General features: G+C 47.6%; 3 protein-coding genes across 13 annotated transcripts in view; 2 read left to right on the top strand and 1 right to left on the bottom strand.

The window, feature by feature from the left end:
* The window catches only part of XPNPEP3 (X-prolyl aminopeptidase 3), an 81,935-nt gene extending 58,480 nt beyond the window's left edge, over positions 1-23,455 (bottom strand). For 7 of the 10 annotated variants that reach the window (XR_007914733.2, XR_011380293.1, XR_001795781.3 and 4 more), the window contains exons 1-2: positions 23,315-23,455; positions 470-586 (exon numbers count right to left, since the gene is read on the bottom strand). Coding sequence is in view for 6 of the 10 variants with exons in the window: in XM_008275180.4 (XP_008273402.3) it covers positions 470-586; positions 23,315-23,378 (181 nt within the window). In the remaining 4 variants the exon portion in view is untranslated. Of the gene's footprint in view, positions 1-469; positions 587-8,279; positions 9,109-13,842; positions 14,000-15,794; positions 15,898-23,314 lie in introns of those variants that run through there. The other 3 variants (XM_051834048.2, XM_051834051.2, XM_051834049.2) reach the window with 3 other exon arrangements.
* DNAJB7 (DnaJ heat shock protein family (Hsp40) member B7) lies at positions 14,196-15,507 on the top strand. Its single transcript, XM_002721396.5, has one exon. It carries the CDS (start codon positions 14,196-14,198, stop codon positions 15,123-15,125), a length of 930 nt encoding a protein of 309 aa, XP_002721442.1. The 3' UTR covers positions 15,126-15,507.
* Positions 23,456-23,516: 61 nt separating the features above from the next.
* ST13 (ST13 Hsp70 interacting protein) overlaps positions 23,517-27,823 on the top strand; it is a 34,370-nt gene continuing 30,063 nt past the window's right edge. Inside the window, exon 1 of one of the 2 annotated variants that reach the window (XM_070052972.1) lies at positions 23,517-24,058. In XM_070052972.1, coding sequence (XP_069909073.1) covers positions 23,949-24,058 — 110 coding nt within the window. In that variant the 5' untranslated portion in view covers positions 23,517-23,948. The remainder of the gene's footprint in view (positions 24,059-27,823) is intronic. The other variant, XM_002721397.5, reaches the window with a different exon arrangement.

Below are 27,823 nucleotides of genomic sequence, written 5' to 3'. Positions count from 1 at the left end.
CCACTGGTTCATTCCCCAAACGGTGGCAACAGCTAGGTCCTGGCCAGGCTGAAGCCAGGAGCTAGGAACTCTATCTGGGTCTCCTGTGTAGACAGTAAAGATCCAAGCACTTAAGCCATTACCTGTCATTTCCCAGGTACATATCAGCAGAAAGCTGGATTGCAAGTGGAGGCAGGACTCAATCCCAGGCCCTTTTTGATACAGGAAGCAGACATCCTAGGCAGTGGTTTCATCCACTGTGGCACAATGCCCACCCTAAGTTTAAGCTTAATTAAATAAAAAAAATCTATTTAATTAAGAATTCTATTGGTTGCACCAGCAACATGATTAAGTGTACAACAGTTACATGTGGCTACCTTACTAGCACAGATCTAAAGCATTTCCATTTCTGCAAAAAATCCTATTGATGAGCATTGTTCTAAACACAGCACCTAAATGGAGAGACAGCCGTGCTAGTGAAAGGCCTTACCTGGTCTGAGAAGGTGTGGATGTGTCAAGGGGCTGGGCTGGCCCAAGTACCGGTTTGGGATCCTCCTCTCTGGGACAGGCTGGAGGGAGTACCTCCGCTGTGAACATGACACACAACCTGAGGAAAGACGAAGAGGAAGAAATGGAGCAATGCTCTACCAAGTCTTCATGGCACACTGCATTTATCTATCTCCAGTTTGGATGCTTTAGAGAAATGAAAACCAGTATTTGTTTCTTCTGTCCTTTAATATATATACAGATGACTGCTCCTTTGTGCCAAAGCCTGTGCTGGGTTACAGGAAAACAGAATGAGACCAACTGTACCCTAGACTTCAGCCTGCTATCCATCTTCATTTTACATATTCACACACACACACACACACACACACAGCAAAGGGACAAAGAAAGAACTATAACAGAGGAAGGGAACCAACAAAGGCAAGGGAGGATTCAGGAAGGGTTTCACAAAGGTAGCTGGAGGCTGTATCTTAAAATGCAGGAAAAGATAACAAACATCTATTTAAATTTTTATCTATAATTTTATTTGAAAGACAGAAGATTATTCACTGGTTCACTTCCCAAATGCCCACACAACAGAGAGGGCTGGGCCTGGGCCAGGCAGTTGAAAGGAATACGAGGAGGAAGTGGAACCTACAGATTAAGAAAACCTTACAAGACATACTCGATCACAATACATAGCTCTTATACGGCTCCTGATTCAAGCAACACATCACACAACAGCCACTCTTACTACATTTATGAGATAATTGAAATTTTGAATTGCAATACCATATTTGACGTTACTATGAAAGCAGTCTTTTTTTTTTTTGGACAGGCAGAGTGGATAGTGAGAGAGAGAGACAGAGAGAAAGGTCTTCCTTTGCCGTTGGTTCACCATCCAATGGCCGCCGTGGCCGGCGCACCGCGCTGATCTGATGGCAGGAGCCAGGAGCCAGGTGCTTATCCTGGTCTCCCATGGGGTGCAGGGCCCAAGCACTTGGGCCATCCTCCACTGCACTCCCGGGCCACAGCAGAGAGCTGGCCTGGAAGAGGGGCAACCGGGACAGAATCTGGCGCCCCGACCGGGACTAGAACCCGGTGTGCCGGCGCCGCTAGGCGGAGGATTAGCCTAGTGAGCTGCGGCGCCGGCCGCAGTCTTTTTTTTTTTTTTTAAGATTTATTTTATTTATTTGAAACATAGAGTTACAGAGAGAGGCAGAGCTGGACAGAGGGAGAGGTCTTCCATCCTCTAGTCCACTCCACAAGTGATGTCAAAGGCCAGAGCTGAGCTAATCTGAAGCCAGGACCCAGGAGCTGGGCCATCTTTTACTGCTTCCTCAGGCCATAGCAGAGGTAAGGTAAGTGGAGCAGCTAGGACTCAAATGGGTGCCCATATGGGACGCTGGCACTGCAGGCTGGGGCTTTAACCCACTGCACCACATTCTGGCCCCGAAATGCAGTATTTTTTTTAAATTATGTATTTATTTGAAAGGCAGAATCACACAGAGGGAGAGGGGCTGGTGCTGTGGCTCACTTGGTTAATCCTCCACCTGCAGCGCCGGCATCCCATATGGGCACCGGATTCTAGTCCCATTCGCTCCTCTTCCAGTATAGCTCTCTGCTGTGGCCCAGGAGGGCAGTGGAGGATGGCCCAAGTGCTTGGGCCCCTGCACCTGCATGGGAGACCAGGAAGAAGCACCTGGCTCCTGGCTTCGGATCGACGCAGCGCAGACAGTAGCGGCCACTTGGGGAGTGAACCAACGGAAGGAAGACCTTTCTCTGTCTCTCTCTCACTGTCTATAACTCTACGTCTCAAATAAATAAAATAAAAAAATTTTTTTAAATTAAAAAAAAGAGAGAGAGAGAGGGAGAGACAGAGACAGATATTACAAGTGCTGATTCACTCTCCAAATGGCCACAACAGCCAGGGCTGGGCTAGGTCAAACCCAGGGGCCTGAAACTTCACTTGGGTCTCCCATGTGGGTGGCGGCATCCCAAATACTTCCACTGCCTTCCCAGGCACACTGGAAGGAGCAGTGGGACCAATGCTGTGGGGTAGCATTTTGGGCAGCCACTTGCGGTGCTGACATCCAGTTTGAGACGTGGTTGCTCCACTTCCAATCCAGCTCCTTTCCAATGCACTTGGGAGAAGAGCAGAAGATGTTCCAATTGTTTGGGCCCCTGCACTCACATGGGAGACAAAGAAGAAGCTCCTGGCTCCTGGCTTCAGACTGGCCCAACTGCAGACATTGCAGCCATTTGGGGAGTGAACCAGCAGATGGAAAATCTCTCTCTCTGTTTCTCCATCTTTATGTCAGCCTTACCTTTCAAATAAATAAATCTTAAAAAAAAAAAAAAAGTGGAGGAGTAGCCAGGACTGGAACTGGCACTCATATGTGATGCCGGCATTGCAGCAGGCAGCTTAACCAGCTGTGCCATGCCAGCTCCTGGAAGCAGTTTTTTTTCACAGGTGTGACAATGGTGCTGTGGTTATGTTATCTTCTAGAGACATAAACTGAAACATTTATAAAATAAATGATGTGATCTGGGATTTATTTAAAAGTAATACAGGGGGCCGGCGCCGCGGCTCACTAGGCTAATCCTCCGCCTAGCGTTGCCGGCACACCGGGTTCTAGTCCCGGTCGGGGCGCCGGATTCTGTCCCGGTTGCCCTCTTCCAGGCCAGCCCTCTGCTGTGGCCCGGGAGTGCAGTGGAGGATGGCCCAAGTGCTTGGGCCCTGCACCCCATGGGAGACCAGGAAAAGCACCTGGCTCCTGGCTCCTGCCATCGGATCAGCGCGGTGCGCCGGCCGCAGCACGCCGGCCGCGGCGGCCATTGTAGGGTGAACCAACGGCAAAGGAAGACCTTTCTCTCTGTCTCTCTCTCTCATTGTCCACTCTGCCTGTCAAAAAAAAAAAAAAAAAAAAAGTAATACAGGGATAGGGTGAATTGAGGAAGAGATGAACGAAGGCTTGGATAATGTGAGACTGGTTGCAGAGCTAATTTTTTTTTTTTTAAGATTTATTTATTTTACTTGAAAGTCAGAGTTACACAGAGAGGAGAGGCAGAGAGAGAGAGAGAGAGAGAGAGGTCTTCCATCCAATGGTTCACTCCCCAGTTGGCTGCAATGGCCAGAGCTGCGCCAATCTGAAGCCAGGAGCCAAGAGCTTCTTCCGGGTATTCCATGCGGGTACAGGGGCCCATGGACTTGGGCCATCTTCCACTGCTTTCCTAGGCCATAGTAGAGAGCTGGATTGGAAGTGGAGCAGCCGGGTCTCGAACCGGCGCCCATATGGGATGCCAACACTTCAGGCCAGGGCATTAACCCGCTGCGCCACAGCGCCGGCCCAAGAGCTGACAATTTTTTATTTATTTATTTGAGAAGCAGACAGACAAGAAAGACATAGGGAACTCTCATCTGCTAGTTTACTCCCACAATGGTCCCCAGCTAGCAGTGAAATCAGGAGCTGGAACTCAATCCAGGTCCCCTAGATGGGCAGCAGGAATCCAACATCCTGAGTCACAACTGCTGTTTCCTAGGGTCTGCGCTGTGGGAAGCTGGAATCGGGGACTGGAGGCAGAAAGTGAACCTAGGTGATGTGGTAAGCGATATGGGTGTCTTAAGCATTAGGTTCAATGTCTGCCCTAGAGCTGCTAATTCTTAAAGCTGAGTGATGGGTTATTGGGAGTTCATTATACTACTCCATTTGCTCATGTGTATGTTTGAAATTTTCTGTAATAAAAGGTTAAAAAAAAGACAATGTAACTACAGTGAAAAATGAAGGCAGTGTATACTCTGATAGGAAATCTATATCTATGAGTTAAAAGCAGCACGTGATAGTATAGAAAGTGTTTGTTTTAGCTTAGTTCTTTTTTTTTTTTTTTTTTTTTTTTTGACAGGCAGAGTGGACAGCGAGAGAGAGAAAGAGAAAGGTCTTCCTCTGCTGTTGGTTCACCCTCCAATGGCCGGCGCACCACGCTGCTCCGAAGGCAGGAGCCAGGTGCTTATCCTGGTCTCCCGTGGGGTGCAGGCCCCAAGCATTTGGGCTATCCTCCACTGCACTCCCTGGCCACAGCAGAGAGCTGGCCTGGAAGAGGGGCAACCGGGACAGAATCCGGTGCCCCGACCTTAGCTTAGTTCTACTATCTATGTGATCTTGGCATTTTAATCATTCCTTTGTACCTATTTATGAAAAAAAGTAGTTGTATTAGGGAGTGACTTTCAAGCTTCTTTGCCAAAGATCCACAGTAAGAAATATATTTTAAATAATAAACTAACGTGGGACCAGTGCCTGTGATGCTGGCATCTCGTATCAGAGTGCTGGTTTGAGTCCTGACTGCTCCATTTCTGATCCAGCTCCCAGCTAATGGCCTGAGAAAGAGTGGAAGATGGCCCAAGTGCTTGGGCCCCTGCTACTCATAAGGGAAATCTGGACGCAGTTCCAGACTCCTGCCTTCAGCCTGGCCTAGCCCTGGCTGTTGTGGCCATTTAGGGAGTGAACCAGCAGACGGAAGATCTCTTTATGTCCCTTTCCTTCTCTATCATTTTACCTTAAAAATAATTCTTAAACACACACACACACACACACACACACTCAAAAACATACACACATTCATAATATGTAAAAATGCCACTAAATACTACTCTTCACTTCTTTTTCTGTCCTATCCCATTTTTAAAAAAGATTTATTTATTGGGGACAGTGGCTGTGACTTTCAAATAAATAAATCTTTAAAAAAGATTCACTTATTTATTTGAAAGTCGGAATTACACAAGAAAGAGAAGGAGAATCAGAGAGAGAGAGAGAGAGAGAGAGAGAGAGGTCTTCCATCTGCTGGTTCACTCCCCAGTTGGCCCCAATGGCTGGAGCTGTGACAATCTGAAGCCAGGAGCCTCCTCCAGGTCTCCCATTTGGGTACAGGGGCCCAAGGACTTGGACCATCTTCCACTGCTTTCCCAGGCCATAGCAGAGAGCTGGATTGGAAGTGGAGCAGCCAGAACTCAAACCAGCACCCATGTGGGATGCTGGCATTGCAAGCGGCGGCTTTACCCGCTACGCCACAGTGCCAGCCCTATTCCTTTTTTTTTTTTTTTTTTTTTACAGGCAGAGTGGACAGTGAGAGAGAGAGAGAGACAGAGAGAAAGGTCTTCCTTTTGCCGTTGGTTCACCCTCCAATGGCCACTGTGGCCGGTCCGCTGCAGCCGGCGCACCTTGCTGATCCGAAGCCAGGAGCCAGGTACTTATCCTGGTCTCCCATGGGGTGCAGGGCCCAAGCACTTGGGCCATCCTCCACTGCACTCCTGGGCCATAGCAGAGAGCTGGCCTGGAAGAGGGGCAACTGGGACAGAATCCAGTGCCCCGACCGACTAGAACCCGGTGTGCTGGCGCCGCAGGTGGAGGATTAGCCTATTGAGCCGCGGCGCCGGCCTAGCCCTATTCCATTTTAAAAAGCTTTTTTTCAATGTCTCCAAATAATTTCATTACTGTAATGGCTTGAAAGGTGGCCTCAAGAAGGTATGCCCATGTGCCAATCTCCAGAATCTGTGACTGTCACTTTTATTGGAAGAACAGTGATTAAGGATCTTCAAAGGAGACGATTATCTGAGTCGGCTCTAAATCTAGTAAGTGTCCCTTTACAAGAGAGAGATTTGAGACAGAAGGGGAAGACACAACATGACCACAGAGGCAGGGGCAACAGTGATGCAGATAAACCAACAAGCACCTACAGCCACTGGAAGCCGCAAACGGGAAAGCACAGATCGTCCTCCACAGTTGTTGCAGGTGTGCAGCTCTGCTGATACACTGACTTTGGACTTCTGGCCTCCAGAACTGCGACAAAACGACTTCTATTGCTTTAAGCTGCCAAATTAGTGATCATTTGTTTTGGCAGCTTCAAGAGAACCAATCCAGTTGTGAAGAGTTAGGCTAATAGCAACACAATAACCTACTAAGATTACGCCTTGCAGTTTCAGACACACTGAACAAGTCTGTGTCCCTATACTGAGATCAACTCCAGTTGGGGGATGCGGAGCAAGGGAGAGGATCCTCAATAATTTCAACTAATTAACTACGTAAAGCAGCAGAGAGAGAGATTCAGAGTGCTCCCACCCACCAGATCACTCCCAAAATGCCCACAAGAGGAGGGACTGGGTCAGGGCCAAAGGTGGGAGCCAGAAACTCAATCCAGGTCTCCCACATAGGTGGCAGGAACCCAACTACTTGAGGTATCGCCACTGCCTTCCAGGTTCTGCCTTGGCAGAAAGCTGGAAGCATGAGCCAGCCCTGAGTCCAATCCAGCAATCTGATGTGGGATGCAGACATCCTACCCTGTGTCTTAACTGCTGGGTCAAACATCTCCCTCTTACACAAGCCTTCAGAGTATAAACAGATCCTGAGACCAACCCCGAGCCCCCTCAAAGAAGAGACTTCCTATACTCTTACTTGCAAGCACCTACAGAAACAACCTTCCCCAAAGAATAGCACATTTGTTGCTTGACCCTTAACAAATATGTTTCTTCAAGGAAGAGAGGGCACGGGGAAGAGAGGATAGTGAGCGCATATGAAATGGAATAGCGTGAAGAAAAGGAGTATTATTAAAAGTTTCGCAGAGTTGCCTCAGGCTTATTCAGCAGTAAACAATCTCTTATCCTATGGGAGTTCTCATAATACAGGATAGAGCTACATTTTTCCTTACTAAAACAAACAGTAGAAGTGTAGTATATTCAGTCCTTTCAAACCACTGTTGGTCAGCAAAATAATGATCATGGTAGCAAACAGCTGTTCAGTTTTTCATCATGTTCCAGGAAGTAATGTATGTATTAACTTATTGAATCTTTGTAGCTGTATTATTTTAAATCAATTTTGGGATTAGTGACATATTTACACGGATCAAAACTCAAGATATAGGATGGATTCGCAGGAAAAAGCCTTCTTTCCATACCTGTCTGCAAGCTACCCTGTTACCCTTTCTTGAGGCAATGAAGATTATCATTTTTCTGTTACACTTATTTTATCCACATAAAACTAATCTATTCACTGATAGCTCCCTTTTAAAACAAATAGTAGCATTCTATGTTTGAGAGGGATATTATCACAGTACTCCACATTTAAAGATGAGAAAAAGACACTCAGAAAGGCTAAGTAATTTAAGACTTAAGATGAAACATAAAATAGAACAAGGATTCAAGCAGCAGTCTATTTCCAGAGCCTATAACCACTAGACTTCACTGTCTACACTCCCACTTCAGCAGTAAAATAACAGAATATTAAAAAAAAGTTGGGGTCGGGGTTGTGGCATAATGGTTAAGCCGCTGCCTGCAGTGCCGGCATCCCATATGGGGGCTAGTTTGCATCCTGGATGCTCCACTCCGATCCAGCTTTCTGCTGTGTCCTGGGAAAGCAGTGGAAGATGGCCCAAGTGCTTGGGCCCTGCACCTGCATGGGAGACCTGGAGGAAGGTCCTGGCTCCTGGATTCAGACCTGTGCAGCTCCAGCCCTTGGGGCCAACTGGGGAGTGAACCAGCAGATGGAAGACCTCTCTCTCTCTCTCTCTCTCTGTGTCTCTCCTCTCTGTGTGTAATTCTGACTTTCAAATAAATAAATACATACTTTTAATAAAGTTAACCAATTCGCTTTTTTTAATGCTCAGATGAAAGAACACTAGCATGTTCAATGTTTGTGATTTGGACACTCACAAGCAGAGGAAGGTTAACCCTAACAAATTAAAACAAGTAACACTCTCACATAAGATATAAATTGAGTTTATTCTCAGTAAACTAACAAATCAAGTCTCAATAGCTTTTAACTTACATTCAAGAGAACAGGATCTTTTGCCCACGGTCATATTACTACTAGCAAAGCCGGTGTATCGAGTCCCACTTCTCAAATGGCCAATTCATTCTCAACACCATTTCCTTAGTTTAGGCCTCCTCAATTCGCTGAATTGCTACACTATGCTCCTAACTGCTCTGCTTGTCTTGAATCTTGTCTTTCTTTTTTAATTCATCCTCTTTGTGGTAAGCTATTTCCAAAGAGACCACTTGTATTGTAGTCTTTTGCTTCAAATTCTTCAGAAGTTTCTTCAAGATCTGTCCTAACTTTCAAATTATCCACATTAATGCTATAAGCTTCAAACTCTTGAGGTTAACCATTCATGATCTTGACCCCGCTCTCTAGTCTGGCATAAATCTTAAACAACAATGCAGCCACACTCAATCTCTTGAAGAACACCAGTCATTCTGTATCGTAACAGCATCTGTCTTCAAAAATAGTTTTTTCTTGCTCTAAAATGGACTTTGCCAGCTTCTGTGGTCACATCTCTAAAGTCTCAGCTCAAACATCACTTGCGCAGGAAGCCACCTCTTGGACGCCGCACGCACTGCTCCTAATGCGCATGTTTCTCCTCAATGTGCCTATGCTTGTTTCTATTTTAATCCTTACTGTACCGCACATAATGGCTAATTAGCTTGACAGTCTATTAGAAACCTTCAGAAAGCAGGGACGATTTGTTAGTTGTCTTTATTCTATATTTTGAAGGTAAAAAGTCAACGAGTCTGGCTTATGACTGGATGCAGGGAGCAAAGAAAACACAGGAATGAAGTACAATTTTTGGTTCAAACAAGCGGGTCCAAGGGTTGTGCTGTTAAATAAAAGAGGAAAGTTTCAGATACTTATTACAATGAAGAGGCCAAACAGTCAGTCTTAAGTTCAAGGGGGGAGAGTGACAGGCTTTATTAGTGTCACAGGCACAGAGACGGTAAAATCAAAGCTACGGGACTGGTTATGACTTAAGTCTCCTTAGGGAGACTAAGCGTGACAAACACAGGAAAAAGAAGAATGTGATATTTAGAAAAAGTTATTTAAGAAGGACAGGCTCAAACTATGGAAAGTGTCTCAAAATAATAACATGAAAATCACTGGAGACCCAAATGACAATTTTAGCAGAACATAGAAGACAGAAGCCAGACTGGGGTGTGCCACAGAGAGAATGGGATGTCAAAGTTCAGACACCAAGACAACAATTTTAAGTTTTGTTGAGAAGGGAGCACAGATGGGGCTGGGCGCTGTGGCATAGCGGGTTAATGCCCTGGCCTGAAGCACTGGCATCCCATATGGGCGCCGGCTCGAGACTCGGCTAGTTCACTTCCAATCCAGCTCTGTGCTATGGCCTGGAAAAGCAGTAGAAGATGACCCAAGTCCTTGGGTTCCTGCACTTGCGTGGGAGACCCGGAAGAAGCTCCTAGCTCCTGGTTTTGGATTGGCGCAGCTCTGGCCATTGAAGCCAACTGGGAAGTGAACCAGTGGATGGAAAACCTCTCTCTCTCTCTCTCTCTCTCTGCCACTTCTCTCTCTGTGTAACTCTTACTTTCAAATAAATTAGTAAATCTCAAAAAAAAAAAAAGGTAGCAGAGAAAGAGGCAAGGATCAAAGGGAGGGGGTAACTGCAGAAGCAGATCCTTGTGTCACACTTTTTTTTTTTTTTTGGACAGGCAGAGTGGACAGTGAGAGAGAGAGAGACAGAGAGAAAGGTCTTCCTTTGCCGTTGGTTCACCCTCCAATGGCCGCCGAGGCCGGCGGGCTGCGGCCGGCGCACCGCACTGATCCGATGGCAGGAGCCAGATACTTATCCTGGTCTCCCATGGGGTGCAGGGCCCAAGCACTTGGGCCATCCTTCCCTGCACTCCCTGGCCATAGCAGAGAGCTGGCCTGGAAGAGGGCAACCGGGACAGAACCGGCGCCCCGACTGGGACTGGAACCTGGTGTGCCGGTGCCGCAAGGCGGAGGATTAGCCTAGTGAGCCGCGGCGCCAGCCTGTGTCACACTTGAACAAATGCATTCTACCGAGCAGAATTTTTCATTCTTGAATTTTTCTCAGTTTCATAGGTTTTCAGTATTTATTTGGGAAATGTCTGAACTCTCTTAAGTCCTGGTCCAGAGCTAGCACTGTGGAGTAGCAGACTAAGTCACCGTTTGCCATGTTGGTATCCCACATGGAAGTGCTTGGTTTGAGTCCTGGCTGCTCTGCTGCTTTTTTTTTTTTTTTTTTTTTAAAGATTTATTTAGTTATTTGAAAGGCAGAGTTACAGAGAGAGGGAACCAGAGAGAGAACGAGATCTTCCACCCACTGGTTCACTCCCCAAAGGGTTGCGACTGCCGGAGCTGGGCCAATCTGAAGCCAGGAGCCAGGAGCTTCTTCTGGTTCTCCCATGGGGGTACAGGGGCCCGAGCACTTGGGCCATCCTTTGGTGTTTTCCCAGGCCACTAGCAGGGAGCTGGATTGGAAGTGAAGCAGCTGGGACTCAAACCAGGGCCCATATAGTAGTATGCCAGCACTGCAGCTGCGGCCTTGCCCACTATGCCATGGCATCAGCCCTGCTCTGCTTCTTATCCATCTTCCTGCTAATATGCCTGGGAGGGAGTAAATGATGATTCAAGTACTTGGATCCCTGTGACCCACATGGCACACCTGTATGGAGTTCCTGGCTCCTGGTTTCAACATGGTCCAGCCTGGAGGTTGTGGCCATTTGGGAAGTGAACCAGCAAATAGAACCATTCTTCTCTGTCATTCTGCCTTTCAAATAAATCAATCTTTTAAAAAAATAATAATTAAAATAAAGTTTGGTCCAAGATGTTTATGGTAAAAAGGAAAGGGCAGAATTCGGACTCAAACTCAATCTTCACTAACAGGTCATGTAGCCTTAGGCAAATTATGTCTCAGAACCTCCATTTCTTATGGACACAAACTATTTTACAGGAGTGCTGTCAATTCCAGGAGACACTGCGTGTAAATTACTTGGTAGTGTGTGACTCAGGGTGAACTCAAACAACGTTCAATATTATTAGCATGACTATCTTCAATGGCAGGCAAATACAATCACATGTATGCCACACACAAATACATGGAAGCACATACACTGGAGAGAATTTATTCAGTCATATTCAAACAGAAACATTCAGATCTGGCAAATGATCTTGAAACCCTATCTGGGAACATAAACTATAGTTTATTTCAGTAAAGTATTATTTGAGAGATGTATAAATACAATGGTAAATAAAACAGGCTAATTCTATTTTCTCACATACAACTCATTATTCACATACTAGCCACTCATTCACTTAAAATTTAAGCCGCAGCTCACTAGGCTAATCCTCCGCCTTGCGGTGCCGGAACACCGGGTTCTAGTCCCGGTCGGGGCGTCGGATTCTGTCCCGGTTGCCCCTCTTCCAGGCCAGCTCTCTGCTGTGTCCAGGGAGTACAGGGAAGGATGGCCCAAGTGCTTGGGCCCTGCACCCCATGGGAGACCAGGATAGGTACCTGGCTCCTGCCATCGGATCAGTGCAGCGCGCCGGCTGCAGCGGCCATTGGAGGGTGAACCAACGGCAAAGGAAGACCTTTCTCTCTGTCTGTCTCTCTCACTGTCCACTCTGCCTGTCCAAAAAAAAAAAAAAAAAAAAAAAATTAAATCAGATCAGTAAACTCTTATATCCCCCTTGATGGCTTACCACTGTACTTAAAAAGAAAAAAATACTAGTTTTATTTGCAGTAGCACCGATCTGTTGAAATATCTATCAACATGGCTAGTAGCTACCATATTAGATCACTATGTGGCTGACTGCCATTTGGTCCCAGAAGCCTTTAAAAAAAAAGATTTATTTAATTTATTTGAAAAGGCAGAGTTACAGGGAGGCAGAGGCAGAGAGAGAGGTCTTCCATGCACTGGTTCAATCCCCAAATGGTCACAACTGGGGCTGGGCCAATCCCAAGCCAGGAGCCAGGAGCTTCTTCCAGGTCTCCCATGTGGGTGCAGGGGTCCAAACACTTGGGCCATCTTCTACTGCTTTTCATGGCCATAGCAGAGAGCTGGATTGGAAGTGGAGCAGCTGGGACTGTAACCAGCACCCATATGGGATGCCTGCACTGCAGGTGGCGGCTTTACCCACTACACCACAGTGCTGACCCCCCAGAAGCCTTTTAAAAGCCAATCTAAAGTGGCTCTGCTCTCTTCATATTACTCGATTTTTTTCTTGCCTATCACACTTATCACATTTTATCTTCTTAAATTTGTTTAAAAACAATTTTTATTTATTTGAAAGGCAGACAGACAGTACTCCCCAAATGCTCACAACAGCTGGAGCTGAACCAGATCAAAGCCAGGAGCCCAGAACTCAATCTAAGTCCCCTATATTGGTGGCAGGGATCCAACCACTTGGGCCATCACCTGCTGTCTCCCAGGGTACTCATTAACAGGAAGCTGGAATGGGGAGTTGGTCCATGCCTTGAACCTACACAGTATGATACAGGATGCAGGCATCCAAAGCAGCAACTTAACCAAATATTTGTTCCAAGTTATCTGAAAATATTTTATCTATTATTTGTATTTTATTAAAATGTAAGCACCATGAAAACTGTAACTTTTTATTGAATACTGTTATCATCAGTGACTCAAATTGTGCCTGGCACAAAGTAGGTATTTGATAGCTACTACCAAGTACATAAACATACACTTCTGAAAAATCTTTACATAAACTTTAGGTGGGGGAGTGGGTGTTTGGCCTAGAGATTCTGGGAGACAGTGGTAACTCATCACTGTTTTTCTGCCACCCACAAGGGAGATGTGGATTATATTCCTGGCCCTTGGCTTTGGTCCAGGCCCATCCTCAGCTCTTGCGGACATTTGGGGAGTGAATTCATGGATGGGAGCTCTTTCAAAAAAATAAATAAAATTTAAAAAACTGTAGGGGGGCAAAGTTATCTTCTCTAATGACTACCCACTGGCACGCAGAAAGCCTGCACAATAGACTACTTCCTCTGGGAAGCATGTATTCCCTGGCACCCCTTGTCTAGCCAGGTTGTCTGTCCCATGATTCTTTAGCATTCAGGGCTTTCCCTATCACAGTCCTTAGTATACTGTGACTGAGATGTTTCTATCTCCTACTGAACTTTTTTTTTTTTTTTTTTTTTTTTTTTTGACAGGCAAAGCTAGACAATGAGAGAGAGAGAGACAGAGAGAAAGGTCTTCCTTTACCGTTGGTTCACCCCCTAAATGGCCGCTACTGTGCCGATCTGAAGCCAGGAGCCAGGTGCTTCCTCCTGGTCTCCCATGCGGGTGCAGGGCCCAAGCACTTGGGCCATCCTCCACTGCACTCCCGGGCCACAGCAGAGAGCTGGACTGGAAGAGGAGCAACTGGGACAGGATCCGGCACCCCAACCGGGACTAAAACCCGGGGTGCCGGCACCGCAGGCGGAGGATTAGCTAAGTGAGCCACGGCGCCAGCCTGAACTCTCTTAACTGTAATAAACACATCAACTAACTGAATTTTTTTCACATAATTCATTAACACATGGAAGAGCTGGAAAGTAACTAAGGCTCACGGTCATATGACATAAGTTGATACAGTGGCATTAGCAATACTTCTCACTGGTATGAGGCACTGTCTGAGGCTCCCAGGGAAACATAGGGGAAATGATCCAGAGGATCCAGGATGGGTTGGGGTCGCTCTGGACAAGCTCCATTTGGAAGGTCCAGTCCCTCCCCCACCCTGGAATGACACCACAATGCAGCCACCTCTGACATAGCTTGTAACTCTGCTTGCCACATACTGAGTATTCAGACATCTCCTAGCAGGGCCCAAGAGAATACTGTCCTCAGTTTAACATGTGCCTATCTGCAGTCACTGCTTCTACCACCACCACCAGCACACTTGCTTCCAGTAAGCTGTTAAAGCATGATGGATTACTATGAAGTTCTAGGAGTGCAGAGATATGCTTCACCCGAGGACATTAAAAAAGCTTATCATAAAGTGGCACTTAAATGGCACCCTGATAAAAACCCAGAAAATAAAGAAGAAGCAGAGAGAAAATTCAAAGAAGTAGCCGAGGCATATGAGGTATTATCAAATGATGAAAAGCGGGACATTTATGATAAATATGGCAAAGAAGGATTAAATAGTGAAGACAGAAGTCATTTTGATGATGAATGTGAGCACAGTTTCACATTTCATAAGCCAGATGATGTTTTCAAAGAAATATTTGGTAAAAGGGATCCATTTTCATTTCACTTTTTTGAAGATTCATTTGAGGAACTTTTAAAGGTTCCAAGAAGCTCCTATGGAAGCAGAAGCACAGGCGCAGAACCCTTTTTCTCCACCCCCAGTGAATGGCCAGCTTGGGAGAGCTTTTCTTCGTATGATAGAGGATATTCATCATACAGCTCTCTGGGGCAGGAGGGCCCTACTTCATTCTCTTCACTGGCATTTGATGATAATGGGATGGACAACCACATCTGTGTCACAACTTCAGGCCAAATTGCTCATGACAGAAACATGGGTATCAACACAAAACTAATTGAGAGTGATCAAGAAAGAGAAGTTGAAGATTATGGGGAGTTGAACCCCTTCCTTGCAAATGGTGTGGTAGATATAGAGGGCTTCGCAGAACACAGCTGGAGAAGAGCATCATTCAACCATTACTCACCCAACTGCTACTGTCCCACACACATGTGTCAATACACTTTTGTGGACAATGACAAGCAAGGTATACCTTGGGTCACCAGCTACTGGGACCCCTCTGTCTTCTCACCAGGGGTCAAAGAAGGTGGTAAGAAAAAGAAAAAGAAGCACAAAGAGGTGAAGAAGTCGACCAAAAAGAATCACTAAATTGACTCTTTAGACACATTATGTTCATGTGACATTAGAACATGACTTCTGGTGTGCTTTGGTTCATCACAGGGGTCGTGGTTAACATGTAATACTATACTAAGATTCTGTTTTTAACACTTTTAGCAATATTTTGGGCAAGTGGTCAGTAGTGGTTTGGCTGAGGCAAGCCAAAGAAAGATGAGTTTGTGGGGACAGTTGGTGATGTCAAGAATCTGGAAAACTGCAGATATTTTTACGTTTTGGTTTTGAGCTGTCTGCCTATAGAACTTTTCCTTAGTAGAATTTCTGATCTACTTCATTCCTTTCAGCTAATTAAAACTACCATATAAGCTTCTTAAATATGTATAGTATTTAGAAAATAAAAATGCGTTAAAACATATAGGTTCAGACCATATAATTATTCATGAAATGATTTTTTTCCAATTGAGGCAATCTGACACATACACTACAAATTAAAAATTAGAATATAAATTATTTTCTTCTAGATATATTTGTACAAACACATTCACAGCAGCACTAGTTACTATAGCCAAGAGGAGGAAACCATCCAAATGTCCATCAAGAGATGAATGGATAAACAAAATATGATACACACACATAAACATACACACACACACAGGTACTTTAAAAAGTTCATGGAAAAATGGAATTAAAAGATAAGCTTACTTTGCTGCAAAAGCACTTTGAATTTAATGGATAGGTTTTTCATGATACATTTTCCATGAATTTTTTGAAGATTACTTATATATACAATGCAATTATCTTCAGCCTGCAAAAAAAAAAAATCCTGTCATATGCTAGAACACAGATGAATCTTGAGGATATATACCAGGTGAAATAAAAGAGTTATTCAGAGACAAATAATATATGATTTACCTAAATATCTAAAGTAGTCAATTCAAAGAAACAGAAAGTAGAATGGCAGTTTCTGGGGGCCTGGGGTGGGAGGGAAAGAGGAAAAGTTTGATGGGAATGGAGTTTCAGATTTACAAGATAAAAAAAATTGTGAGCATCTGTTTCACAGATTTGGCTGTATTTAACACCACTGCAAATTTAAAAATGGTTAAGATGGTATATTTTATGTAATGTGTAATTCACAACAATTTTAAAAAGAGCCAGTCTCATCCAGGATTCCTCAGAACTTTCTGGCTACAACATGTGTGGCAGAACATCAGTGAATCTTTTCAGATAGGAAGTTTTCTCCTTTTCTTGTAATTTGTACACAGGATCGACAGACACATTACTTTTTTTTTTTTTTTTTTTTGGACAGGCAGAGTGGACAGTGAGAGAGAGAGACAGAGAGAAAGGTCTTCCTTTTCCATTCGTTCACCCACCAATGGCACTACGCTGATCCGAAGCCAGGAGCCTGGTGTTTCTCCTGGTCTCCCATGGGGTGCAGGGCCCAAGCACTTGGGCCATCCTCCACTGCACTCCCTGGCCACAGCAGAGAGCTGGCCTGGAAGAGGAGCAACCGGGACAGTATCTGGTGCCCTGACCGGGACTAGAACCTGGTGTGCCGGCGCCGCAGGCAGAGGATTAGCCTATTGAGCTGCAGCACTGGCTAACAGACACATTACTTTAAAAATACCATTTATAGTCATTTTAGGGTCATGTTTTCATAAAAATAGATGAGTTACAAACACATCAGATTTCAAGCAACTGGTCTGAACTAAATATTTGCATGTATTTGTTCCTTTAAAACAATTTACCATGATTTCAATACAATTACTTCTTAGCTTCCTGTAATGATTTAATTTTCTGTGTAACCTCAATCTCTTATTTTTATTCACTGTCACTCATTCAACCGTATTTCTTGAACACCTACTATATTTGTCAGGCAATGTTCTAGGAACCTGAGGTACAGCAGAGGATGAAAGTATCAGATGTCACAGTTTATAAACTTGAAACAGACATGAACAAATACTGAATAAAATATAATCTGTTAGTCATAGGTGCTAAGGGAACAAAAAGTAAAAGGGGATAGAAGTTGTGGGGTGTAGACTGTAATTTTAGCTGAAAGCCAGGGAAAGTGATGGTTTTAACAAGTGATAGAGTCAGCCACGTGGATAATTCCAAGCAGAGGGAATAGCAGGCTGCAAAAGGTATTTTTGAGGAAAACTGAGAATTTCTACTTATTTTGGGAGACAGTGACAGAGAAAGAGACAGAGACAGAGATCCCCAGCTTCCTACATGCTCTGGTCATTCCTCAAAATATGGAACTCAATCCAGGTTTCCCATGTGGGTGTCAGACCCCAAACCAATTGAGCCATCAGCTGCTGCCTGCCAGGGTATTATCAGCAGTATGCTGGAAGGAGGAGCAGAGCCCAGACTCTAACCCAAGCACTCCCATACGAGATGCTGGTATCTTATTGCTACACCAACCCTAGTAAGCAGAGGACATCAAAAAGGTTCAAATGTAGAACTGAGACTCAGCTCACAGCATGCACGGTGGCAACCATGCAGGGGATAAGAAGTCACAAGACGTTTTTAAGAATGGGGTGACGGCCGGCGCCGTGGCTCAATAGGCTAATCCTCTGCCTTGTGGCGCCAGCACACCGGGTTCTAGTCCCGGTTGGGGCGCTGGATTCTGTCCTGGTTGCCCCCCTTCCAGGCCAGCTCTCTGCTGCGGCCCGGGAGTGCAGTGGAGGATGGCCCAAGTGCTTGGGCCCTGCTCCCCATGGGAGACCAGGAGAAGCACCTGGCTCCTGCCATCGGATCAGCGCGGTGCGCCGGCCGTGGCGGCCATTGGAGGGTGAACCAACGGCAAATGAAGACCTTTCTCTCTGTCTCTCTCTCTCACTGTCCACTCTGCCTGTCCAAAAAAAAAAAAAAAAAAAAAAGAATGGGGTGACATAACCTATGTATACTTGTGGCTGTTGTTGTTGAAAACAGACTCAAAGTAAGAGGAAGAAGCAGGGAGGCAGAAGAGGTGGAAGCTACACTACAGACAAGAGATTACAGTACCCTGGGTGGTGGCAGCACAGGCCATGCAGTCATCAAACTAGAGATACATTCTAAACATACAGACAGGATCACTGCGAGACCAGATGCTGGCTTTGACAGGAGTCAGGGATGACAAGGCTTGTGGCACAACTGGCAATCAGATGAAGAAGCTGACAAGGGTGAGTATAGCAGGCGCTGAGCTTTGGTAAGGCTGCATTTGAGATATTTCAATTAATAAGCATTTATTAAGAATTCCTTGCATTGACTTGGATCCTGAATATGTTCAGTTATTGAATTTTTTATTTTTGGCAAAAACATTTAATGATCCTATTTTTTACTTTTATCTCTTAGAAGTATGATTACTGTATGATGTGAGCAAATAATCTAGCAGCACTAAAACCCAATTACTTTTAGCCAAATACCAACACAAAACTGGGAGCCAGAAATCTGTTTTTTAAATGACTGCCATAGTAAAGTGTGTGTTTTCTTTGTGTTGATTGATTTTAGCGGATTGGCAGATGGGAAGGAAAGGTCATTTATTCTCTAAGAGGCACTGGCAACAATTAGCATTTAGACTTTATTACCAGAAGATGAACTTATAGGGCAGGCACTTTGTGCAGTGGTTAAGACATCTGCAACCCTGCTTGAGAAATCTGCATTCCACTGGAGTACCCGGGTTTCAATAACCACTCCACTTCTGACTGCAGCTTCTCGCTAACGCGCACCCTGGAAGGCAGCAGGTGATGGCCCAAGTATTTGCATTCCTACCACTCATGTAGGAGACCTGGATTGAGTTCTGGCTTCAGCCTGGCCCAGTCCTTGGTGCTGCAGGAATTTTTTTTTTCAAGATTTTATTCATTTATCGGAGAGGTAAAGTTACAGAGAGAGGGAGACAGAGAGAAAGCTCTTCCACCGCTGGTTCACTCCCCAAATGGCCACAATGGCTGGAGCTGGGCTGAATCGAAGCCAGGAGCCTCTTTCAGGTCTTCCATGTAGGCACAGGGGCCCAAGCACTTGGGCCATCTTCTACTGCTTTTCCAGGCCACAGCAGAGAGCTGGATCAGAAGGATGCTGGCGCCTCAGGCAGAGGTTTAGCCCACTACACCCAGTACTGGCCCCCATGCTACAGGAATTTGAAGAGGGAACTAGAGGATGAAGGATCTCTTCTATGGGGCTGGCATTGTAGCGTAACGGGTAAAACCACCGCCCGCCTGCAACTCCCTATATGGGTGATACGGGTGCCGGTTCCAGACCTAGCTGCTCCACTTCCAATCCACTTCCTGCTAAAAGCCTGGGAAAGCAGTGGAATATGGCCCAAGTGCTTGTCCCCTGCACCCATGTGGGAGACCCGGAAGAAGCTCCTGGCTCCTGGCTTCAGCCTGGCTCAGCCCTGGGTTGTTGCAGCTTTCTGGGGAGTGAACCAGTGGATAGAAGAACTCTCTCTCTCTCCCTCATTCTGTGACAAATAAATAATCTTAAAAACAAAAAATAAACAAAAAAAAATCCCTCTGTCTCTATTGCTCTCTCCTCCATTTCTCTGCCTTTCAAAAAACTAAAGACATCAGACCAAAAACAAAATAAAAATCATAAAAGTTTAGGGTATTTTAAAAGCTACTTAGATAAAATGTGCCTTAGCAGTGTTTATGTTATCATGTCTGTGGTATTAGAGTTGAAAACACTGCATTTTCCCACAAAAGCAAACAAAAGCATAACCAATGCTTCAGAAAATTTAAGACTGCAGAGGGTGGCTGGTGCAATGGGGTAAGCCGGCACCTGTGATGCTGGCATCTCATATAAACATTGGTTCAAGACCCAGCTACACTGCTTCTGATTCCTGCTAATAATAAATCTTTTTTTAATACATGTATTTATTTATTTAAAAGGCAGAATTAGAGAGGGAGAGAGATTCCCACTTGTACCGGTTCACTTCCCAGATGGTTGTTAAGGGCCAGGGCTGGGGCTGGCCAAAGCCAGGAGCCAAGAGCTTCTTCAAAGTCTCCCACATGGGTTGCAGGGGCCAAACACTTGGGCCATCTTCCACTGCCTTTCCCAGGCACATTAGCAGGGAGCTGGATCGGAAGTGGAGAAGTTGGGACACAAATCGGTGCCCATATTGTACCACAACACTGATCCCCTCAAACTAAAAAAAAAAAAAAAGAAAAAGAAAAAGAAAATTTAATACTACAACGATATGCTCTCCAGTCCATTTTTTTACTCATAATAGAGACCTAAAAATTTACACCTAATCATTACTTAATAGCTTAAAATTCTTCAATGGTTTCCCATTGCTTAGAGAATATATTTTTTCTTAAAATAATAAACAAGGCCCTCCGTGAACTAACCACTAGCTTACCAACTTCATTTTCTATCACTTCTTCCCATAAATCTCATGCTTTAGTTAATTTTTCCAAACCATGCTCCAGGGATACCAGTTCAAGACTCACCACAGGGGCCGGTGCCGCGGCTCACTAGGCTAATCCTCCACCTAGCGGCGCCGGCACACCAGGTTCTAGTCCCAGTTGGGGCGCCAGATTCTGTCCCGGTTGCCCCTCTTCCAGGCCAGCTCTCTGCTGTGGCCCGGGAGTGTAAGGGAGGATGGTCCAAGTCCTTGGGCCCTGCACCCCATGGGAGACCAGGATAAGCACCTGACTCCTGCCATCAGATCAGCGCGGTGCGCTGGCGCAGCGTGCCAGCCATGGCGGCCATTGGAGGGTGAACCAACGGCAAAAAGGAAGACCTTTCTCTCTGTCTCTCTCTCTCACTGTCCACTCTGCCTGTCAAAAAAAAAAAAAAAAAAAAAAAAAGACTCACCACAGAAAAGAGAATCCATGGTCAAATACATATTGCCAAATACATCTTCTCAGAGACTGAGAATTACACTGTTATGGACATTAAGAAACACAGTACTGCCCACACGTGGGTCCTTGTGGTGTAACACATATTTTAAAAACAAAAATCTCCAGTCACACCAATGGCTGCAACCCATAGATCAGCCGTTCTGTTTCAGTTCTGTGCCTCTGCAGATGTTCCCTCCACCAGGATAGCTCCTTTCCTCTAGTCTGCTTGCTAGAAGTCTTTCAAACTTCAGATTAACTTTCTGATTTTTTTAATTGTTAATTTGAAAGGTAGCCAGACAGACATGGACTTGAGGTTTTCTAAATGACAAGCAAGGGATGGGCATTTGGCCTAGTGGTCAAGATGCCCACGTCCCACAGTGATTCTTCTGCCTCCTATTCCACATGCCTTTGATGCAGACTCTGGAAGGCAGCAGCTGACGGCCCAAGTAGCTGGGTCCCTGCCACGCAGGTGCGAGACCTGGACTGAGTTCCCAGCTACATGCTGTAACCATGGCCGAGTTAGGCCTGTGCAGGCATTTGGGGAGTGAACTAGAGTATGCGGCTGTGTATGCTAGGGTTCTCACTCTCTGCCTCGATTATATAATTTCTTAAAAAAAAAGATGGCCGGCACCGCGGCTCACCAGGCTAATCCTCCGCCTTGCGGCACCGGCACACCGGGTTCTAGTCCCGGCACACTGGGTTCTAGTCCCGGTCGGGGCGCCGGATTCTGTCCCGGTTGCCCCTCTTCCAGGCCAGCTCTCCGCTGTGGCCAGGGAGTACAGTGGAGGATGGCCCAAGTGCTTGGGCCCTGCACCCCATGGGAGACCAGGAGAAGCACCTGGCTCCTGCCTTCGAATCAGCGCGGTGCACCGGCCGCGGCGGCCATTGGAGGGTGAACCAACGGCAAAGGAAGACCTTTCTCTCTGTCTGTCTCTGACTGTCCACTCTGCCTGTCTAAAATCAAAAAAAAAAAAAAAAAAAAAAAGGGAGAAGAAGAAGAAGAACTCCTGACTTATTGTGATCCTGTTTCAGCTCCTCACTGGTCAAACAAGCACCTCTGCCCTTACTGGACTTATGACAATTCAAGATCATTCATTGAGTTCAAAAAGCTGATATATATTTTATGACATAAGAGGTTAAACTAGGGGCTGGCGTTATGGTCTAGCGGGTAAAGCCACCTGTGACATTGACATCCCATGGGGCACCGGCTCACCTTCCAGTTGCTCCATTTCCAATCCAGCTCCCTGTTAATGGTCTGGGAAAACCAGCAGACGATAGCCCAAATGCCTGGGCCCCTGCTATCTATGTGGGAGACCTGGAAGAAGCTCCTGGCTCTTGGCTCCTGGCTCTGTCCTGGTCCAGCCCGGCCTAGCCCTGGCTGTTGTGGCTCTCTGGGGAGTAAACCAGCAGATGGAAGATGCCTCCGTCTCTCCCTCTCTTTCGAATAAATAAAAAAAAAAATCTTTTAATAAAAGAGGTTAAACTTGCTAATTTATTTCAAATATTTGGGCGTGTATAACCAGTATCTAGTCCTAAGTCTCAATTACTCGGGTGCTGGACAAAGCCTCCTGAACTCCCCAAGTCAGAGGCACAGACAGCTGCAGGTGTGGCCTCTGCGGTGAGCGCTCAATCGCACGGGTGCCTTTTCGCTGAATTCCACGCAGGCAGCTTCCCGCGGCCGATCTACAGAACGCAAGAGCAAGTCCGGCGCGCTGGACACTGGCTTTTATTCTTACGGAGTGAGGAGGAGGTGGGTCCGTTTTTCCAGGACTCCGTATACACACGCACCAAGGGACACGGATTTGCTGTCCAATACCATATGCCTGTTACGGCCCCCTCCCAACCTGAAATCCGACCCCATGGCGGATCCGCCTGGAAGGTGCAAGATGCAGCTTCCACTCTCACCAGGTTAAACAGCACGCCTGGCAGAGGGCAGTCCCCCTTACTCCTCTCGTCTCCACAGACAGGGCGGCCCGGGAGTAGCTCTTGTGGGGAGGGCCTGTTCAGAGAGGCTTGGGTCTTGTGCGTGCTGAAGTCAACCCCGACGACGAACGGGATTTTACGTTGACTTCACCGAAACTGGAGCTCCCTGGCCTTAAGCAAGAGGCGACCACTGACTCAACGTGCGTGGGCCGCAGCATCTCGGGGAGACAGCCCCCCTTTTCGGGGCTGGCACACGTTCGCAGTCACCGCAGCGACAACGCACGAGCCCACCCTCTCCCAGGCGCAGGCGGGAACGCAGACGTCCGCAGAGAACGCACAGCGCGGGTTAGGAGCGGCGGGCCCCAGTAGAAGCGTCCGCAGACACCAGGGCCCGCCTGCGGCCAACCTGAATCCCCGTCTAGCGCGCCCCAGTTTCTCAGGGCCGGCACTACAGGGGACACCTTTTGGGAGGAGAGGTCTGACCTGAGAGGCCGCGAGCGCCGGCTATGGCGGGAACCAGCTTGGGAGCTGAGAGCAGCCAAGGCATGACGGTCTAGCCCACGCGTCAGGAGAAGAGGCCCAGCGCTCCGGGAAGCCGCCTGCAGCAGGGCCGCGTCGCCAGGAAACCAAGCCAACCGACCCGCCCCTTCCGGCGGGCGCCGTTCCTGCGGGCGTGCTGTGATGACGTCACGCCCCTCCTGGGGCCTTCGCTCTAGCCGGAAGGTCCGTTCTTCGGTCCTGGGGTCAGGCTCCACTTAATGCCCACGTCCCCAGAAGGTCGTATTCTGACAGACTGCCCGGAGGGGCCGTCTCCCGCTTCTTTGAAGGCACCCACGTAGGGAGTCGGCCTCTCCTGGGAGCCGGTTCAGAGGTGTGTGCGACGAGAGGCAGGCAACAGCACGAACACCCACACTTCTAGAAGGTTCTGAGCAGTGCGCAGCGGGTAGCAGCGAGCTAGCGAAGGACCCGGGGTCACGAGACCGTTGGGTGGGCGGAGCCGGCGGCCGGGGAGGTTCTAGTCTGTTCTGCCTCGCGGCAGCCGCCCCCCTACTAACGCGGTCACGTTGAGCCAGCGCCCGGGCCTGGAATCGGGGCCGCCAGCCGCCGCCCGCCGACCATGGATCCCCGCAAAGTGAACGAGCTCCGGGCCTTCGTGAAGTTATGTAAGCAGGACCCGAGCGTCCTGCACACGGAGGAGATGCGCTTCCTGAGAGAGTGGGTGGAGAGGTGAGAGCCGGGCCTGGGGTCGGACCGTTGGCGGCGGCGGCGGGCGGGCGCCCCTCGGCGTCGGGGTCCGGGTCCGGGCGCGGGCGGCGATTTGCCGGGCCCGAGGGAGAAGCCGGGGGTCCCGGCGGCGGGCAGCGCTGCGCCCCGACCACCTCCCCCCGCACCCCGAGGGTGGCCAGGCGTGCAGGCCATGGTCGCCAATGGACGCCAGTGGACGCCGGAGTCCTGGGCGTTGGGCGCCGGGCGCGGGTTTCCGTTTCTGCGGCTGCCGCGTTGGGTGGTGGTGGTCGTCGCCTCGCCGAGGTTCTGACTGCGTAGACGTGGTTACGCGCGGAGTCTGCCCCGTTAGCAAACGTGCGACCCGAGGCCCCCCCCCCCCCCCCCCCCGCCGAGACCAGAATGTTCCCACGATCTGTGCTTGGCTCCGCGCAGGGAATTCATTCCGCAGGCGCCGTGCCAGGCGCCGGGTGCGCGCGAGCGCAGGCGGAGGTGCGCGCTGGTGTGTGGAAGTGGCGGCCTGCACGCCGCGGGGTCTCCCGAGACGGGGCGCGGCGGGCGTCCGGGGACCCTGAAGAAGGCACCCGTCCGCCCAGGAGCGCCGGCAGCGGCCAAGCGTTTATTCCACGGGATTTCTGCTGTTGGAGGGGAAATGAACTTGCAGCCGCCCAGATATGGGGAGAGTATTTCAGCACGTCTGCTCCCTAAGGAGGAAACTTAGGTTAAAATCTCTGAATATTGTTTACGGTGGCTTCAGTTTTTTTTTTTTCCTCTTGAGAGATTTTTTTTTTTTTTTAGGTTTTTCTCCCTACCAAATTTCTACCTACTGTGAGGTTTTTACTCGTGTGGGAAGTTCTGAGAACACTTAAAATTTGTGACTGTAGGGACTCTGTCGTTAACAGCCTTGGACAAGAATCCTATTTCAGAAGCTCGGTGCTTCTCTGAAACCTGGCCAGTGGAAGTAATACCAGCCAGGAGCTCAGCGAGAGATTTTAGTCGTGTTTTCCTTTTTTTAATTAGTCGATCCAAAAGTGTCAGTACCTACTTGTTACAGGAAAGAGCCTATCCTTCATAAATTGTTCCTAAAATTTCAAATGAAATAGGTGTACACCACAGGAAGGCGTAATGGGGGGGGACATTGTGTTGGTGGTTGTCATGTTTTTCTCCGTTCCTACTAGAGAGGAATAGGGGACACTGAAGAAAAAACATTGAAACGTGCTGCCTGAGAACAGTGTGGTAGCTGGGCTGGAGTGATCATAGCCATGCGAAGAATTCCAACATAAGGCCTGCAGAGTGACTTATACGCTGCTCCTCCCCCAGAATGGCCATGCATCTTATTTTGTTTCCATTAATTCCAGTTTTTCGTTCTGGTTCCGTTTGTATTTTTGTTGTGGCATTCTAAATTGTTGGTTTAAGCATGGAGCAGAGCATCTTGGAAAAGGCGGCAGGCAGGCAGAAAGATCGGTCTTCATCCACCGGTTCGCTCCCCAGATGCCAGCAACAGCCTGGGCCGGGCCGGGCCGGGCGGAACCCAGGAGCCAGGACTCAGTCCCAGTGTCCGACATGTGGCAGGGAGCATCACCTGTGGCTTCCAGGGTGTGCATTAGCAGAAGTTGCACTAGAAAGCAGAGCTGGGACCAGAACCCAAGCACTTTGATACCGGATATGGGTGTCAGGGGTGTCCCAAGCTGTGTCTTAACGGCTTTCACTAAACTCCCTAAACTCCCGGTCCAGTGGTCTTATTTTAAATTTAAATTGACACATTAATCTTTGGTCCTAGATTTAAATTCAGGGGTGGGCATTTGGCCTGGCTGTGAAGATGCTGGCGCTGTGGCATAGTAGATAAAGCTGCTGCCTGCCGCACCAGCATCCCGAATGGCCGCCGGTTCCAGACCCAACTGCTCCACTACTGATCCAGCTCTCTGCCGTGGCCTGAGAAAGCAGTAGAAGATGGCCCTAGTCCTCGGGCTCGTGCACCCACGTGGGAGACCTGGAAGAAGCTCCTGGCTCTGGATCCACGCAACTCCAGCCAACTGGGGAGTGAACCAGCGGATGGAGACCTCTCTCTCTCTCTCTCTCTCTCTCTCTCTCTCTGCCTCTCCTTCTCCTTCTCCTTCTCCTTCTCCTTCTCCTTCTCCTTCTCCTTCTCCTTCTCCTTCTCCTTCTCTCTCTGTGTAACTCTGACTTTCAAATAACTAAATAAATCTTTTAAAAAAATGCTATTTCCCATATTGCTTGGGGTTCCAGTCTCATCTTCACTCCCTTATTCCACCTTCCTGCTTATGTAGATAGTCACTGGGAGACAGGAGTTACTGCCTCCTGGCTTTGAACCCAGCCAGGGATCTTGAAGTTTGCATTAGGTGTTTTCTTTGCCTTCATAGGATTCAGAGCAGTCCAAGACTATAGCTGATGGGGTGAGTGTGGAGACTTTGGGGTTCAGAAACAGTCCTACAACTGTTCCTACTGTTAGGGTTCCTTGAGTTGAGACCATTTTAGAGTTTTCTCTCATTCATACAAATTAGTTACAGGTACCCAGGCTTCGATGTTGAAGAACAGCTTATTTGCTAAAATTATTTTGATGTGAGGATTTATTAGTTCAGAGGCTGTAGTAGGTTAAGCATCCGCCTGTGGTGCTGGCATCCCATTTCGGCGCCATTTCAAGTCCTGGCTCCTCCACTTCCAATCCAACTCCCTGCTGATGGCCCAGAAAAGCAATAGAAGATTCTCCAAGTGGTGGGCCCTGCACCTGTGTGGGAGACCTGGAAGAAGCTCCTGACTTCGGATTGGCACAGCTCCAGCTGTTGCAGCCATTTGGGGAATGAACCAGCAGATGGAAGACCTCTCTGTCTCTCCCTTTGTAACTATGCCTCTCAAGTAAATAAATCTTTTTTTAAAATGCTGAACTAATAAATTCTTTTAATTTCAAAAGGGTATTTTATTTTTTAAAAAAAGATTTATTTACTTGAGAGGTAGTGTTACAGAGAGATCTTCCATCCACCGTTCATTCCCCAAATGGCTGCAACAGCCGGTGCTGGGCCAGTCAGAAGCCAGGAGCTTCTTCCCGGTCTCCAACGTGGTTGCAGCGGCACTAGCCCTTGGGCTAGTCCACTGCTTCCCCAGGCACATTAGTAGGGAAATGAAGCAACAGGGACTCGAAACAATCCCCACATGGGACGCTGGTCTTGCAGGCAGTGGCTTTACCTGCAACGTCACAGTGCTGTCTCTCACCTTCAACAATCTTGAACCGTGGGGGAAAAAACCTGAACCAACAGTGGGTGGGGATCCAGGGACACTGTGTTCTTTTCTTGTTTTTGTTTTTCAAATATTTGAGAGCATTACAGAGAGAGGGAGAGACAGAGAGGGAGGTATTCCATCTGCTGGCTCATTCCCCAAATGGCCTCAACAGCTTGGAGCTGGGCCGATCTGAACCCAGGAGCTTCTTTGGGTCTGCCACGTGGTTGCAGGGTTCCAAGCACTTGGGCCGCCTTCCACTGCTTTCCCAGGCATACTAACAGGGAGCTGGATGGGAAGTGAAGCAGCCAGGACTCCAACCAGTGCCCATATGGGATGCTGGCCTTGCAGGTGGTAGCTTTACCTGCTACACCACAGTGCTGACCCTCACCTTTAACAGTCTTGTGAACCATAGGGGAGAAAACCTGAGCAAACAGTCAATTTGGATCCAGGGACTTCTCTTCCCTGCCCTGCCCTGCTCTCCCCTCCCCTTCCCTGTTTGAGAGGCACAGTTAAATAGACATAGGTCTTCTATCC

This window comes from Oryctolagus cuniculus, chromosome 11 (assembly GCF_964237555.1).
Source record: "Oryctolagus cuniculus chromosome 11, mOryCun1.1, whole genome shotgun sequence".
NCBI classification, from domain to species: domain Eukaryota; kingdom Metazoa; phylum Chordata; class Mammalia; order Lagomorpha; family Leporidae; genus Oryctolagus; species Oryctolagus cuniculus.
The sequence above is the reverse complement of the archived record's forward strand: the minus strand, read 5'-3'. Positions and strand labels throughout refer to the sequence as shown.

What these genes read in the sequence shown, in the direction of transcription:
- DNAJB7 (XM_002721396.5), top strand. Translation starts at nt 14,196, where the DNA reads ATGATGGATTACTATGAAGTTCTAGGAGTGCAGAGATATGCTTCACCC.